At 34.0% G+C, this 14,921-nt stretch overlaps 1 protein-coding gene across 1 annotated transcript in view; it reads right to left on the reverse strand.

Annotated features, from left to right (window-relative positions):
• Window positions 1-14,921, reverse strand: part of LOC140152363 (neurexin-1-like) — a 241,557-nt gene that overhangs the window by 18,457 nt on the left and 208,179 nt on the right. Inside the window, 2 exon segments of the mRNA XM_072174668.1 lie at window positions 1,800-1,833; window positions 3,524-3,946. Of these exon segments, the coding sequence (XP_072030769.1) occupies window positions 1,800-1,833; window positions 3,524-3,946 (457 nt within the window).

Consider the following 14,921-nt stretch of genomic DNA (forward strand, 5'->3'; position numbering starts at 1 on the left):
ACTGTTAGCTGTTATCTATCTACGTTATAACTGATTTCTCTCATCGCTTAAAATACAAGATATTTCTTTTTACTCGTTGATAACATAAAAATCAAATATTAAAATTGATCTGATGATTAATTTCAATGAACAAAATAGGATGAACGTGAATGGGAATGTAAATCAAATGAATTGTATGACATATGCCAAACGTTTATTGTTGAAATCCAATAATAATTGAAATAAAGCTCCTAAAAAGTGGTTGTTGAAGTCCTTGGCTGGGCTGGGCATGCTCCCTCATCGTAACTTTACTACCTCTATATAGATCACAGTGAGTGTGCAGTGATGCGTGGCCTTTCAGCCACACCACAGCATCACTTCTTTATCGTCAACATCTTCAATCAAATTCCTGCTTCAAAAAAATCATAATAAAACATATTCATAATGTCAGTAACAATGAATTATAAGAGGCTACTATTGTTTTCCTTTCTCATAAATTAGATTATTCTTTGCCTGGAATAAAAATACCAGTGATATATACGTACGTAGAGTTACGCAGGTAATCCTATGATGCTGAAGACGACCTGCTTTCCAAATTTGGACCTACTAAAATCATCTCTCATCCAGGGAATCAATCAGGTTTTTGTGTTTAGTTTGGTCAATTAGTTGTTGCTTTTTTGTATTTTCTGTATTTTTGGGTGTTTTTTTTTTCTTCAGTTCAATGTGCTCTAAGTTAATTAAACCAAATCTTGAAAATGTGGTCCAATGGAAAAAAATTGCATTTCCCAAACTGTACTAAAAACATATTGAATTAAAATCTCATTTGAATGTAATCAAAACTGAAGATGCCTAAAATCAAGTAAAAAAATACACTAATTTGAAATTGAAACAAAAATAAAATCTTCTTTCTCTTCTATCGAATAAAGTGCTGCCAAATATTGAATCTAAAATCATTTGCAACAACATCTAAAGTCAAAAGTTTTCTTTTGTTCATTTTTTTTCCCTGAAAGTGTTTTATTTGGCTGCCTGCTCTACGGGGTTTGGACGTCTTACTCACTAAAATCACCGTTTTTACAACTCACCTCCATCTGGTTGCGTGACATTAAAAGCTGAATATGGAAAAATCCAGAGGCAAGTAATAACAAGAAAAGGAGAGAGTGGCAGAGAGAGTGAAGGATGTTTGAAGTTAGAGCAGCTATACAAATTGATTCAAATGCATCACCTACGATATGGTCACACTAAACGACATCACCTACAGTTGGATGCATTTGGTGTTATTATTATACCCGTTCTTGATGCGAGTTTTAGCACTATTAACCCTCATATACACTGAAACCTCAAACTAACTTTATTACCTGGATTCATTAATGTTAATTACATCAACTACTTATCTATATCATTGATGAAACCTAATTAAACAATTAACAAATATGCAAGGCTTTTACCAGATACCTTTCACATAATTTGATCCTTATTGGTGTGTTCACAAACTAAATCATGGCATTTTTGACGTTCAAATACGCTATATAACTTTCCTTGCGCCATACAAAAATATATACTACAATTATACAGGGGAAACTCATAGCCACTCTCTTCTGCCTGGGCATAAATAACCAACTAAAATCAAATAAACAATATTTCAAGGTGGAAACCTAATTTTCATTTGAATATGAGCTAATACATTATTCATGACTTATTAACTAATTTGGATCCACTAGAAGATACCTAATTTAGATCCATAATATATTTGACTAGTATATATACCCATAAATATAGGTGCTAACTCTGATCTTGACGTTAAATTCATTTATCATACTTACGAATTCCTTGGGTTCAGCATGAAGAGATGGGTTACTGGGTAATTTTTTAAACATCAACAAAAATTATAAAAACTACAAAAAATAAGTGGGGCTTAAAAAAAAAAGAAGGCAAAAATGGTCACTGGGTATAATGAGGACCAGCTTGGTAAAGGTTACATGTGATTTAATGATATGCAGCTTCATCCATCAAAATACCTGTTGGTTAGTCTATACTACATATTATATCTATTTGTACTGATACTTAATTCTCTTCACGCGGGTGTCGACTGCATACGACATGTTTCAAAAAACATTTTTAAATTCACAAATTGCAGAAATGTAAATTTTCATGACCATAATTGGAATCAGCATGAAAAATGCATTAAAATGAGTACAAACAAGCCTAGTATTGGTTCAGTAGTTCTTAAGATAGCTCTTGATATTTTGAGAAAATATTTCAAAACTTGAACTTTTTCCATTGAAGCGCATGGCTAGCACGCAGAGCATTAAGGCTCTGCATGGTAAACAAAATATATACCAATATATAACCTAAGTATCAAACATCTTGCTAATTTTGAATTTGTTTCAAGATCTTCTTGCCACTTCTATAATAAAAAAGCAATCTTTTCTAAAAACATTTTTTTCTTGGATGTCCAACAGTTCTATTGACAACCTCATTCCATGCTATATCATTTAATGTTGGCATCTAACGAAAGCTCAGGATCTTTCTCAAAACTCCAATAAAATTTTGGGCTAAAAATGTTTTCCATATAATGAATGGGTGGTATGAATTTTAAAAAGTGATAGCTGTATCTCCCATTGTGGTACACTATCTGTGTTGTTCTATTTGCCTTTGTAATAAACATTCAAGTTTTTTTTTGCTTCAGCAAATTTTGAAGCAAGCGTGTTTGGCTCCATGTTTGTTTGTTTGTTTGTTTTAAACGGTCGCTCTGTGTGGAGACACGCTTGGGTCCTAATGGGACCAGGTTCAAAAACAAAATGCTCAAGCCAAGCTAAAAAGCCTATATAAGGATGCTGGCCTATATGGAAAGAGAAGTGAGAAACAGATTCGAAGACAAAGAACAAGGAAAAGAAGGCCAATCCCAACGATCAAGTGAACAATTTGACTGTCGGCCTTTGGGTCAAGAGAAAGGAAACCTCTTAATCCAATCTCAACTGCCACTGAGGCTTGTAAGATAGGAAATACCCTAATTCCGTGCACCCACCTTTAATGAATCAGTACACGAAGGTACAAAGGTTATTCCCAGTGGTGTGCATGCATGATGTACCTTTCTTTATCATGTCTCTGGGAGAGCAGAATGGTATACTCAAGCTTTACATTTCTTCAATCTCTTGTGTTCAATCAAATTCATGATACAGTACAGTATAAACATTTTTCCAAATCTATTTTGAGATAAACTACATCAGATTTTTTTACTTTGTTCTAATTATCCGCAATGAAGACTCATTATTAATTACTGTATCAAATTAAACCTGAAACTGAATTTATGATGGAAAATGCTGCATTAATATGTTATGTTTATGTGACCATTATAATTTCTACTACGTTTGAATATTGAATATCTATTAATAGTTAAACATAAGGCTGACATTTTCTTGGCAGTAAAATCAACTTAAGGGGTGCAAGATATTTGTTAAAGGCAAGGATATATCAGCTGAGGGTTTTACGGGTGGTTAAACAAAACACAGTTGAAATGCTTTACCTTCCAACTCAGTCAGTCAACTGCATTGTGGGAAACTTCTCTGCAAGTTTCGCACCAGGGTGACATTCCTGAAAGGACCCCGGCCACCCCCAAACAGACAAAGAAATACTATACACACCTTCGCACGGTCCACGTCGTCCACGCTTAATGTCAGTGTATCTTGATTTCGCTCCACATGAATCGAATGCCACCTATTGTCGCCCAAATTTGTTCCAGCCGTTATCGACGTGAGCCCTTGACCGTAGTTTGCGGATACTCGGACCCCTCCGTTTGTAAGCTCTATCATAAGTAAATCGATGACTGTGTTGGATGTCGTAGCTACCAAGACCCCATTAGGGTGTCTTGTCTTAAAGCGTAGACTTATATCTTCTACTTTACTGCGAGTGACGTCCGGAAGGGTGATTTTCATGTACTGATGTCCGTTGAATGATAACCGGGCAACTTCTACATAGAGAAAATAAAATGAAAATACAACATTGACCAAAACTTACATCTTATAATATCAATAAAGTTGTTTCAATAAACTCTGGTACTCTTATATACCGGTGAAATAAAGTACTATAAAATTAGTTTCACCAGAAATAGGTATATATTAAACTTAGAGGTAAGTCTCTTCTTTCCTGCACCAAAAGTTACTTTTGATATTTTTCTGATGTACAATAAAAGTCAGAAATGCTGTGCAGTATAAATTATTATTTCTTTTCCAATTGGCATAAATGTAACATGGTGTCTTGTCTATCAGTACAAAATTGATTAAAAAGTGCAAGACAATCAATCAATCAATCAATCAATCAATCAATCAATCTTCATATTTGAGTGGTCATTTAATTTTCAAACATGTGACTGACAATCTTGCAACTGATATCATATAGCTTCCATGCAAATCTTTTCAAACCCAAGTTTGTATTTTCCACTTTATTTTTCCAGAAAAAAAGTCAACATTCTCAACATTTCAAAGAGCACTTTCTCAACATTTTTAAAGTTTAAATGTGTGCGCTGTAATTAATATGTAGGCCTACTGATTGCATTTGTCCAATTGGTGCAAGGTACAAGAGGCAGATCCAGGGGGGTCAAAGAATGACTGCCTCCACCCCATTTTTGAGATTTCATTCCCTGATTTCCAAGGGGGAACCACTCCTTTGGGCCCCCCTCCAGAATGGCCAATAGCTTTGCATTTGCCCCGGGATCCACCCCTGACATTACGTGAAGAATTGCGTCGTTCATTACAGTCAATGAATGTCTAGACAATATTGATAAAGAATATAATTGCTTATTGATGGTGTTGTTCACACAAATATTCATATTATCTGTTTGCTTTCACAAGTGCCAGAAAAAGTATAGGTACATAGATGTGCATATAATTTGGTCAATTTTGGTAATACTATAGTTGATTTTGGATTAAACCTAGGCAAAAAATATCAGATTTAGTTCATTTTATCTGTGTATTTGAAGTGTATTTTTATCTTTCTCTCCAAATCAGTTTGCTTCAAAATTGTTGTATAGATAAAACGAGATAATGAAACAATATCATAAAAACACTGATTACGTTGTTGTCACCACTTACTCTGTTCACATTGCTTATTTATGCCACAAACATGCACTATATAACAGTATGTAGAAAGACCATTAAGATGATGAAAATGTGTTCGCTATTTTGTTTCTATTAAAACATGTGTAACTCATGATAATCCCACTATGGAATATGAGACAATATCCGAGTAAGACACTGATTTGGTAGCATTTTTACGTAACACTGTTCTGCATGTTTGTGACACCACCAATGGGCTGTTCCATTCAAAATCCACACTACCCCTGTGAAAGATTTTTGAAATACCTTCCACTGAGGGAGTATGAGTTTCAAATAAAAGACAGTTGAATAACTTCCATTTGAGATACTCACTCCAGTTGTGGAAGATATAGGTAAAGCCATAATACAGGGGGAGTATGGGTTTCAAAATGATTAACCCTGACTAATTACATTTGAAAAACATACTCCCCCTGTGGAAGATATTTCCAAAATCTTCCACAGGGGGAATGTGGATTTTAACTGGAATAGCCCAATTGCCTACTTGACAGTTATGGTCTCTCACCATACAACCTCACCCTCAAGTACAAAGTACCATTAGACACACTATACACTGTACAACATATCTTCTCTTGATAATTCACTATAGATTATAAACCATACCAATGTATACATGCAATTTCTAGTCTTTATCAACCTCGCTTGGTTAGAATGCGAGTCAATCAGCGCATACAAAGCACAAAAAGAAAGCAATTCATTGCTTTTTAGCAATCCAGATATAATTTTGATACTCAAAAGCCTAATAATTTTGTATAGAATTATATTTAAATCGTGACAACTGATTATGTTACATGCATGGATGAAAACTGATGCAAAACAATGTGAAACTGTAATTTCTAATATTTTGCACTTTCAACTGCAGTGTTAGTTCCTTTGGCTATTTCTTGCCCGATTTTCATAAACCATAAACCAAAAAGGAATATTTTCTATAAATTTTTATTGATCTCCAATCTTTCTTTTTGTACTTTGTGCAGATGTACCATTGAAACCAATAATATAGCAAGGCTCCATCAAACAGTCATTCTTCACCTGTATCTACCCAGGAATAAGCTGTACCAATTAACTTCGCAATTTGGGAATGGTTTCTTTACAAACAACACTCCCATCAGCCTATTTGTTTTGCCAGAAAAATTAATAGATTATCGATTTGATGTGTTACAATTGAAATCCAGATATTATATATACTAAGCATCTTTTTGACTAAGAAAAAGGTTAAAAGCAAGGAAAAATTGACATCAATGATTCATTTAAAACTGGTACAGCAAATTCTTTAGAAATTTAGCCTTGCAGCAATTTGTACAGATGTGTTGCCTTGTTTGAAATTCCACAAATCTCAAAATAATGTAATTTGCATTGTTAATTAAAAACAAATTATTGCATAATAGGTACCGATTTATGATTAGTTGTGTAACCTATGTGTGCAAAAATTCTGAATGGAAAGTACCAGATTGATAAATCTACTTAATGTTGTTAATTTAAGAATTTGGAAATTATCATCATGATCAGAATGCATTATGTACCTCATAAAATAATCGTATAAATAAAATACTTAATATCAACAAGCCAGGCAAAAAGCATACAAACATACTCTTTTGAGGAGTCTTAAATGAAAATCAATGAAGTCATGCACCAAAACTGTTCTTTGTTTTAACAAGTAACAGGCAAATTCTGTCATACTGCATTTGCTTTTGCAATAAGCTAGAGTACATGTGTCATATACAAAAGTGTCCAATTCATCACAGTTTTGATATTAGTTTGTTTCAAATCCATCTATATTGTGAAGAGTTCAGTTCGATTGCTCAGTGCCAAAAGTGGGCAAGTGCAATAGCTGCCCTGTGAACATTTGGCAATTTACACACAGTATATCTTCACATGGCAGCTATATTGCACTTACCCACTTCTGGCAGTTGAGTTGCAAAATATGATATTGGTGTGTGCTATACCTTGTGTTAATTTAATCAATATTGTTATTTGTAGCTATATTTTATATTTTGGTGTTAATTTCTTTTATTTTAATGATCATGATCACAAGTTGCACAAATCAGTGTCACACATGCACTAATAAATGATTACAAAGTATCTCATTGCATAAAATAACAATATTAACACAAAAATACACACAAAAAAAGATCAGTCTTTGGATATATTGCATTTTACCTATGAACTCTTTGCATTATATTGATGCATTATCACAAAACACTCACAGGTGAATTATGTGCATAGTTTTCAAAATTGCAAAAATGTGTGGCAGAGAATCGGAGAATTATTTTCATTGCAAAGTGCAAATGCCTTTAGCACATTCCACCCAATTTCCCAAATTGATGTGTTTTTCAGAAGCATTTCCAATGATTCGTGTGTGCAAAACTGCTGCATGTCAGGATGGCATGCTCTTAGTATGAAGTTAGGTACCATGCATATTTCAAATTCAGAATAATTTACAGGATAGTGAAAATGTAGTTCCATGCAGGACCCCAAAGATTTTTAAAAGTGATTCTGATTACTATCCTTTGACAAAAAGAAAGTTTGATTTTGATTTACAGGTGTAATTTGGATATTGTCACAAGTAAGCAGATGCCCGGGGTACTCAAGTTTGGTTTTGGTAGGGACGTGCGCTGAGATTTTGGAAGTATACCCATAAATATACCAATTTTTCAAGAAATTTGGACCCATTGATATACCAAAAGTCAAAATTTTCGGCCGAATTTACCCAAAATTGTCTTAGCTTTTACAAATTTTCCCAAAATTTTGGCTAGATTAAGGGAAAATTGGGCTGTTTTTCAAAAAATTGAGAAAATTTTGAAAAAGGACCCATTCATATACCAAAATAGGCTTTGAAAAAGGGGTCATTGATATACCAGAAGGCTGAAAATGCTACCCATGTTTGCGGCACGTCCCCCAGTATGGTCATTTGTACTGAGTACCCCCGGGCAGATGCCCATTGTAGAATTTTGTCCAGGTATACAGCCAGTGAATGCTCAAGCATTTTCAGTGACAAGCTGCAATTTTGATACCTTTTCTGGTAGTAGCCTTCTCTATGGACATCCCCACATGTTTTGCCACATCAAACCTGTAGCTACTCATCGTGATATCAAAGGCCCCTGACAAGTTTTACAATATTGTGAAAATTTAGGGCATATCATTAAGGTATCTATACAAAAGCAAAAAAATATGTTAAATCTGGTTTCCAGTAAGAACTAGTAGTGGCCAATCGAATGGTTCCAATACCATCATATGAAAATGCATGCTTAAAATTGAGAACTGAGTTTTACTAAGACTTCAAAGAGTTTCATTTTTACCTCCACATAACAGGCATTACATATCCAATACATACTACCGCTATAGAGTGTAAAATGTTAGTATGATGGTTAGTAGATAAATAATATATATATATATAAACAAAGACCTCCTGGTTGAACACAGGAGTTGATGATAAATGATAACAATATAATAATAATATATATTGGGAAAAAAATGCTCAGAATTTGATCATAGCAACTAATACAGAGAGTCTTTATATTTGAACTTTTAAAACTATAAGTAAATTAGTATAATAATAAATGTTTCTCAATTTTAATTGGCCAATACAACATGCTACATATTGTGATGCAAAAAAAAGAAAAAAAGGTTCAAGCCCTAGAGAGCATTTTTGGTAAAACTTGACCAAGTTTGGATGAGAAAGAATTGATATTTGCTTTATTAAGACATCCAAAAAGACACAATTCTAACTGGTAGAGCCTCTTCTCTACATTACTTTTTACAAACTTTGTGACACAAAAGCACACCACTCCAAACAAAATTCATGAAGAATAAGGGTGTGAACAAGTTACATAATTATGTAAGTTTATGGCCATGTTTAACCAAAATAAATGCCCTTCTTGGCACCTAGCTCAGTCACAACGTTGATATCATTCAAACATGAAGTACTGCAGGATTGCAGGTTATTAAACATGCGTCATTCACAGCCATTATCTTGAAACTTTTCATCATGTCTGTATCTTCAAGTCACAAATGTGCATTAGTCATGGGCAATAACAATCAAATGTGGAGCTTCATGCATTGCCCGACCCTATTTTTACCCCATAATATCTGATTATGTCAGTGCACAACCACTAATCATGACACAGGAGAACAAAATTGTAATAACTGAAAACATCAGCACAAAGTAAAGAGTAATGAAGTCAAATTTGTATCGTCAAAAAGAAGCATTCTTACAAATTAAATTCCGAACCAATCCGCAATGAAAGAAACATTGATGATATACCTAGACATGATTCATGATGTGTGGAACAGTTTTTACATGATGCATCAGAACTCATGCAATATACAATATGTCATATAGACTAGAATTATGAACCATTTCCCAGTGATGTTGTATCTATACTAAGAAGTGATAACCACAATCTACTTATGAAATGCTTACTTTCACCTTTTTACTTACTTCAATCAGTTTTAAATTTGAGCAAATTGTAATGAATTGTAAACTATTACATAGTGAAACCAAGCCTAGATGCTAACCTCAAAATATAAGTATGTGATTTTATATTAAAAGAAACTGGGTGCAGAATTATGCAATCCTAGCAGGTGTATCTTAGAGATGTATTGACTAAATATCAATTATGATTGTGATTTAATGAACGAGAAGACAGTGTATAGGTTTTGGACATTCAAATAGATGTTACAAATAATTCAAATAAGGAAATGGGAATAATAGTGGTGGAAATTGTTGTAGTCAAAGAAAATAATGAATAGTATACATGAATTGTGATAAATTGAAGGTCACTAAGACCAAAAATATCACATGCAGTGTATGGAATTCAGCAGAGAAATCAAAATTTGGAAATGAGAAAAGTAATCAAACATTTTAATTAAAGAGTGATTTTTTTTTGTTTGAAGTGGAGCAGAGAAATTTGTAGTATGTACAAACTTTACCTTCTGATGGGGGGACTATAATTAAAAAAGGGAACAATAAAATTGTTTAATTTTTGGTGAATGTATTTTGACTGAAAAATATTGCAAACTATAGTGTCTTTAATAAAGAAAGGCACTTTTTTACATTAATAGTTTGTTATCATACAAATTGATAACCTCTAAATGGACAGGACTGACAATCTTACCTATGTATGATAAGCAACATCAGGTGTGGCAGCATCTACTTATAGCCTACTTCTATCATAATCTCGTATTATGTTTGGCCAGGTGAATTGATTCAGAGAAGGTCCCTGCACTTAACTTAATTGGCAGTAGACATATTGAAATGCATATACATAAGATTGTGACACCTCTATATCCTTCTGATTTTATGAAATTGTTACACTATCTTATTTGCATATTAAAATGGATACAAAGGCAACTAACTGCATCTTTTCTCCATTTATTTTAATCAAGATTACAATAATAAAATTGGTTGTTCCTTGAATTGTTCCAAGAAATGTGACTATTTTTAATCAAAAACTTCAAAATGGATACCTATGCTTTTCTTATAGTATTGAATTGCATATATCACAAAATTTCACGTTTTGAATATCTTACAAACCAGGAAGATAGAACTTAAAAGGACCTTTCATTTTTGTGTGAAAATGTTGAAAGAAAATGTTTAGTTTATGCCACAAAATGATGATGCTCTTCCTTTACATTGAACTTCAGTATGCAAATCAGAATTTGATCAAAATAAAAAATGATATAGTTTGATAACAGTGTTAAATACAGAAAAAAATAATCCTACCTTTAGATAAAATTGAATACAAGTCATAACAAAAAAAACCCTCCAAAACAAATGGAATGTTGAAATATGAAGACAAAATACAGAAAAACAAGGCTTAACGAACTAAACGAAGTTGTCAAAATACATGGTTATGAAAACTGTTTAATAGAAGAACTGAAAAATGGGTTTCCCTAAGCAGTTGTTTTAACTTTAAAGAGCTGTTTTTTCTTCTTCATGGAACAAGGTGCAGTAAGATTAAACACTGTGCTTGTGGATGAAATGGCCGGCTCAATTCAGCTCTAAATATATTTTGTATATGTCTTTAAATTGTAGAAGCATATGAGTTTCTGACTTCTGACTAGCCCATGTCATGCAAACACAATCTTTCTCATGGTCTGGCCATTGCTATGTCAAATAAATCCCTGCTCAATTTTCCTTTTTGCCAATGCAAGAATGCTATTCAAATTTCCGGTGTCTGATCAGCCGAGATGGCGTGGGCAAATGGATACTGGTAGCGTAAGCAAGCTTTTGTGCTGCTGCTAGTGCTGGTGGATTTAATAGTAGTGTAAAGTTCTATTTGCGAAATTGGGAAACATAAAGCTCCTGAAAAGCCTGGAATGTAGGTTAAAGTGGCTGAGTGCTGTGTGAATGAAGATGAGGTATTTGTGGTAATTGCTTGTTGGAAGATGAAAGAGCTGATGAATGGACATACAGGCAGACAGACAGACAGACAGACAGACAAGTTACAGTTTGCACTGACAATATCATTGCCTTATTTTATAATGAGGATGAAAGCCACACCTTTTTGAACAGAAAAAATATGGTAGTGAATGACTATAAAAAGACAAACAAACAAAAATCAAACTATATTGAAGCCAAATATTTGGAACTGCACAACAAAGACTATTATTTTGATGCAGGTGATTTGATCACTTCATATCCCAGTGGTGTATGGATAATGTACACACGCAAATGGAACCAATTCAAAATTGGAATCAAATGATGCAACAGAACAGATAAAAATATAAATCAATCACAAAACAATTGAAATGAACTATAACATATAATATACAGGTAATGTAAACAAAACAGGTACAAACAAATTAATAAAAATAGATATATGTCACAGGACTTGAAGCATTCCTCAAGGATATTAAACAACTTGCAGCATAGCAGAGGAAATAGACCCTTCATAATCCCTCCTGGTTCATTTCCAATTAGAGCTCGGCACTCTCTGATGCACAGCTCATGAGTTAAATATTACAAAAACATTTTTGGTATTGAAAAAAAATACAATCAATATATCAAGACGTTTACACAATCATGATTCCACTCATTTTGTTATTTGATATCTTGCAAATCAAGACATGTGATTTGTGGAATCGATAGTATGTTACGAGCAGAAACATCAATGCAGGCATTTTGATTCAACTCATCAAAAGGGCAAATCATCAGAGAGATGAATGATCTATTGGAAAGAACCGGGTTCCAATGTTGAATTATTTACACCCACACACCTGCATCATTTGAATAAATAATTGCTATTGCTAACGAGCTGCCAATTGCTTGCCAGCTATAGCTGGCACAGCAGTGTATAGTCTAAAGGGCAGGACCCACTTTTTTTTATTATCTACCCATATATACATCTGTACACACTGTATGTGAGGGAACTAGGCAGCAGGTACTGTATAAGTGGTAATTTTCGCGAGGGTTTTATTTTCACGGATTTCGCGAATGGAGTGCCATCCGCGAAATTAACACCTCGCGAATATATGTATAATGTATTACAAGTATAGGGCAAGACTAGGCAATCGCGAAAATAACAATCCCAAAAATGTCTCTCTCACTCCAATTCGCGAAAATAACTGTACGCGAAAATTATCACTTACACAGTATACAAACTATAACACATCTGTATCAAACCATGGAACATCAAAGATAAAGTAGTCTCTCTCCAGGCAGTAGCGTAGCGTCATAGTTGCCAGGGGGCATGTGCCCCCCAATTGATTGCAAAATTTAGACAATTCAATAGGAAAATGGCCGAAAAAATGGCTTGTGCCCCCCATTCAGACCCAGTGCCCCCCAATCATGGTCGGTGCCCCCCAATATGATGACCCATGCTGGTTCCAGGGAGAAATCAGAGGGAGGGTGACTACCCCAACGGCAAAATTGGGCTAGAAAATATGAGAAACAATTATATAAACTGGCCACTTTTGGCTCATTTCCTTCCAACAGGGACACTTACTTTCTCACCCATCATGCAGGCTTCTGTCCCTTGTAGAGTTTAGACTGGCTACATGCAGAGCACATCCAGGATTGGAAAAGTAATCAAATGGGGGGGGAGAAAATAGTCTAATTTTTGCAGTTTGAGTCTGAATCCACCCCTGACATGCCTGTCTGTGGGAGCATTGTATCTCTCACCTTTCTTCACTGTCAAGTTGCCTCTTTATTGTGTACAGAATGAATATGGGTGGATTAAGCAAAACACAGCTCTTTTTCTCAGACTTGGGATTATCATGCATGCATCGCTAGTGATGGGATCTTGGTGATTACCAAAAGGGAGAAAATCATTGTGTTCTCATCATCAGTATAAACCAAACTGTCATGAAGATGATATGGATTTATCCATGAACCAGAGGAAAGTATAAAGCATTGGGAAAAACCCACTATTCTTTTATGCTAATTACTTGCTACAATGATCATTCAAAATTGAATCTTATGGATGGAAAGTGATGATGGTAATCATCTAAAACCTTGCGACTAAAGTTTCCCTGACCACTACCTGCCGATCTAAAATTGCCTCTGATTGGTCAATTACGTGATATTTTCACTTTAATCACCAATCAGAATGGAGTTTTGCAAATAATTCACCCCAATTTTTTTGCATGGTGAAATTATTCTAACAATGTTGCTGATAGGTCCAATTGATAATAACAAATTCTTTTTGACCAATAGGCAGGTAGTTCTCATGGGGTTAAGATGCAAACTTAATGAAAAGTGTCTGGCATGCTTTCATTTCTGGTCAAGTTATTGGTTCATACACAATATAAAATTTATTTGTCTAACAATTTGTGTTAAGATTTCTATCAAATATTTCAAAATGGAAGCAAATTTAATGGAGAGAAATACCAAATATGTATTTTATGGAACTACTTTAAAATGTATAAATCGATGAGAACTTGTGGGAATCACATGCAAAGCTACTGCGTTTCTACTGCAAACAACCGTTTTAGTTATATAAATAAACACTTACATAATTTACTCTTTACTTCAAATTGACAACAACAGAAAAAACACTACTGTGTATCACCATATTTCAACCAGGTGAATTCCTTGATTCTGTTACATACACCAAGGTGATTTTCTTGTAACACTGATACATGAGTGAGTAAGGGTGTATTAGCATTGCTGTTTTTAGCTTGGTTATATTAGCTGCACATAAAAGTAACGGCTCACGTAGACACCATTTTTCATATATACACACATAGGTACACTATTATTTTTACGTTGTATTAAAATTATACTTTTTTGCAAAATTATGAAGTTATTTTTGATATGTGTAACTTAGAGTGCAAAAAATAAAATTATAAATGTAAGCAATCACTCGGTGAGTAAAATTAAATGAATGGGTAAAAATTAATGTGCTAGAACTACGATGATGAACTGAAATGGTTACCAGTTGGGCAAAAATTGTCAAAACCATAAGTTCTGGATTAATACTTACTTTAAAACTTTTTCATGCAATCATGATGCAGTAATAAAAAATAATATAATTTTAAGATCCACCCTTATAAACTATAATATGATGAAGATTGGTGTAACCATCCCGAAACAGGTGTTTTATTAAGGATGTGAGAGTTTGTAAGTTTGTAACACTTTGAAATTCTCGTTGACATACTGTGTTATGGGGTATTTCATTTAAAACTCACATTACCCCTGTGGAAGATTTGTGAAATATCTTCCACAGGGGGAGTATGAATTTCAAATGGAATGAACACATTAAGCAGCTCCATTTGAATTTCATCCACCCTCTGAAAAAGATTCAACCTGAATTTTCCACAGAGGGAGGGTGAGTTTCAAATGGAGCTGCAAATGTATTAATTCCATTTGAAATACATACTCCCCCTGTGAAA

This window comes from Amphiura filiformis, chromosome 5 (assembly GCF_039555335.1).
Source record: "Amphiura filiformis chromosome 5, Afil_fr2py, whole genome shotgun sequence".
NCBI lineage: Eukaryota > Metazoa > Echinodermata > Ophiuroidea > Amphilepidida > Amphiuridae > Amphiura > Amphiura filiformis.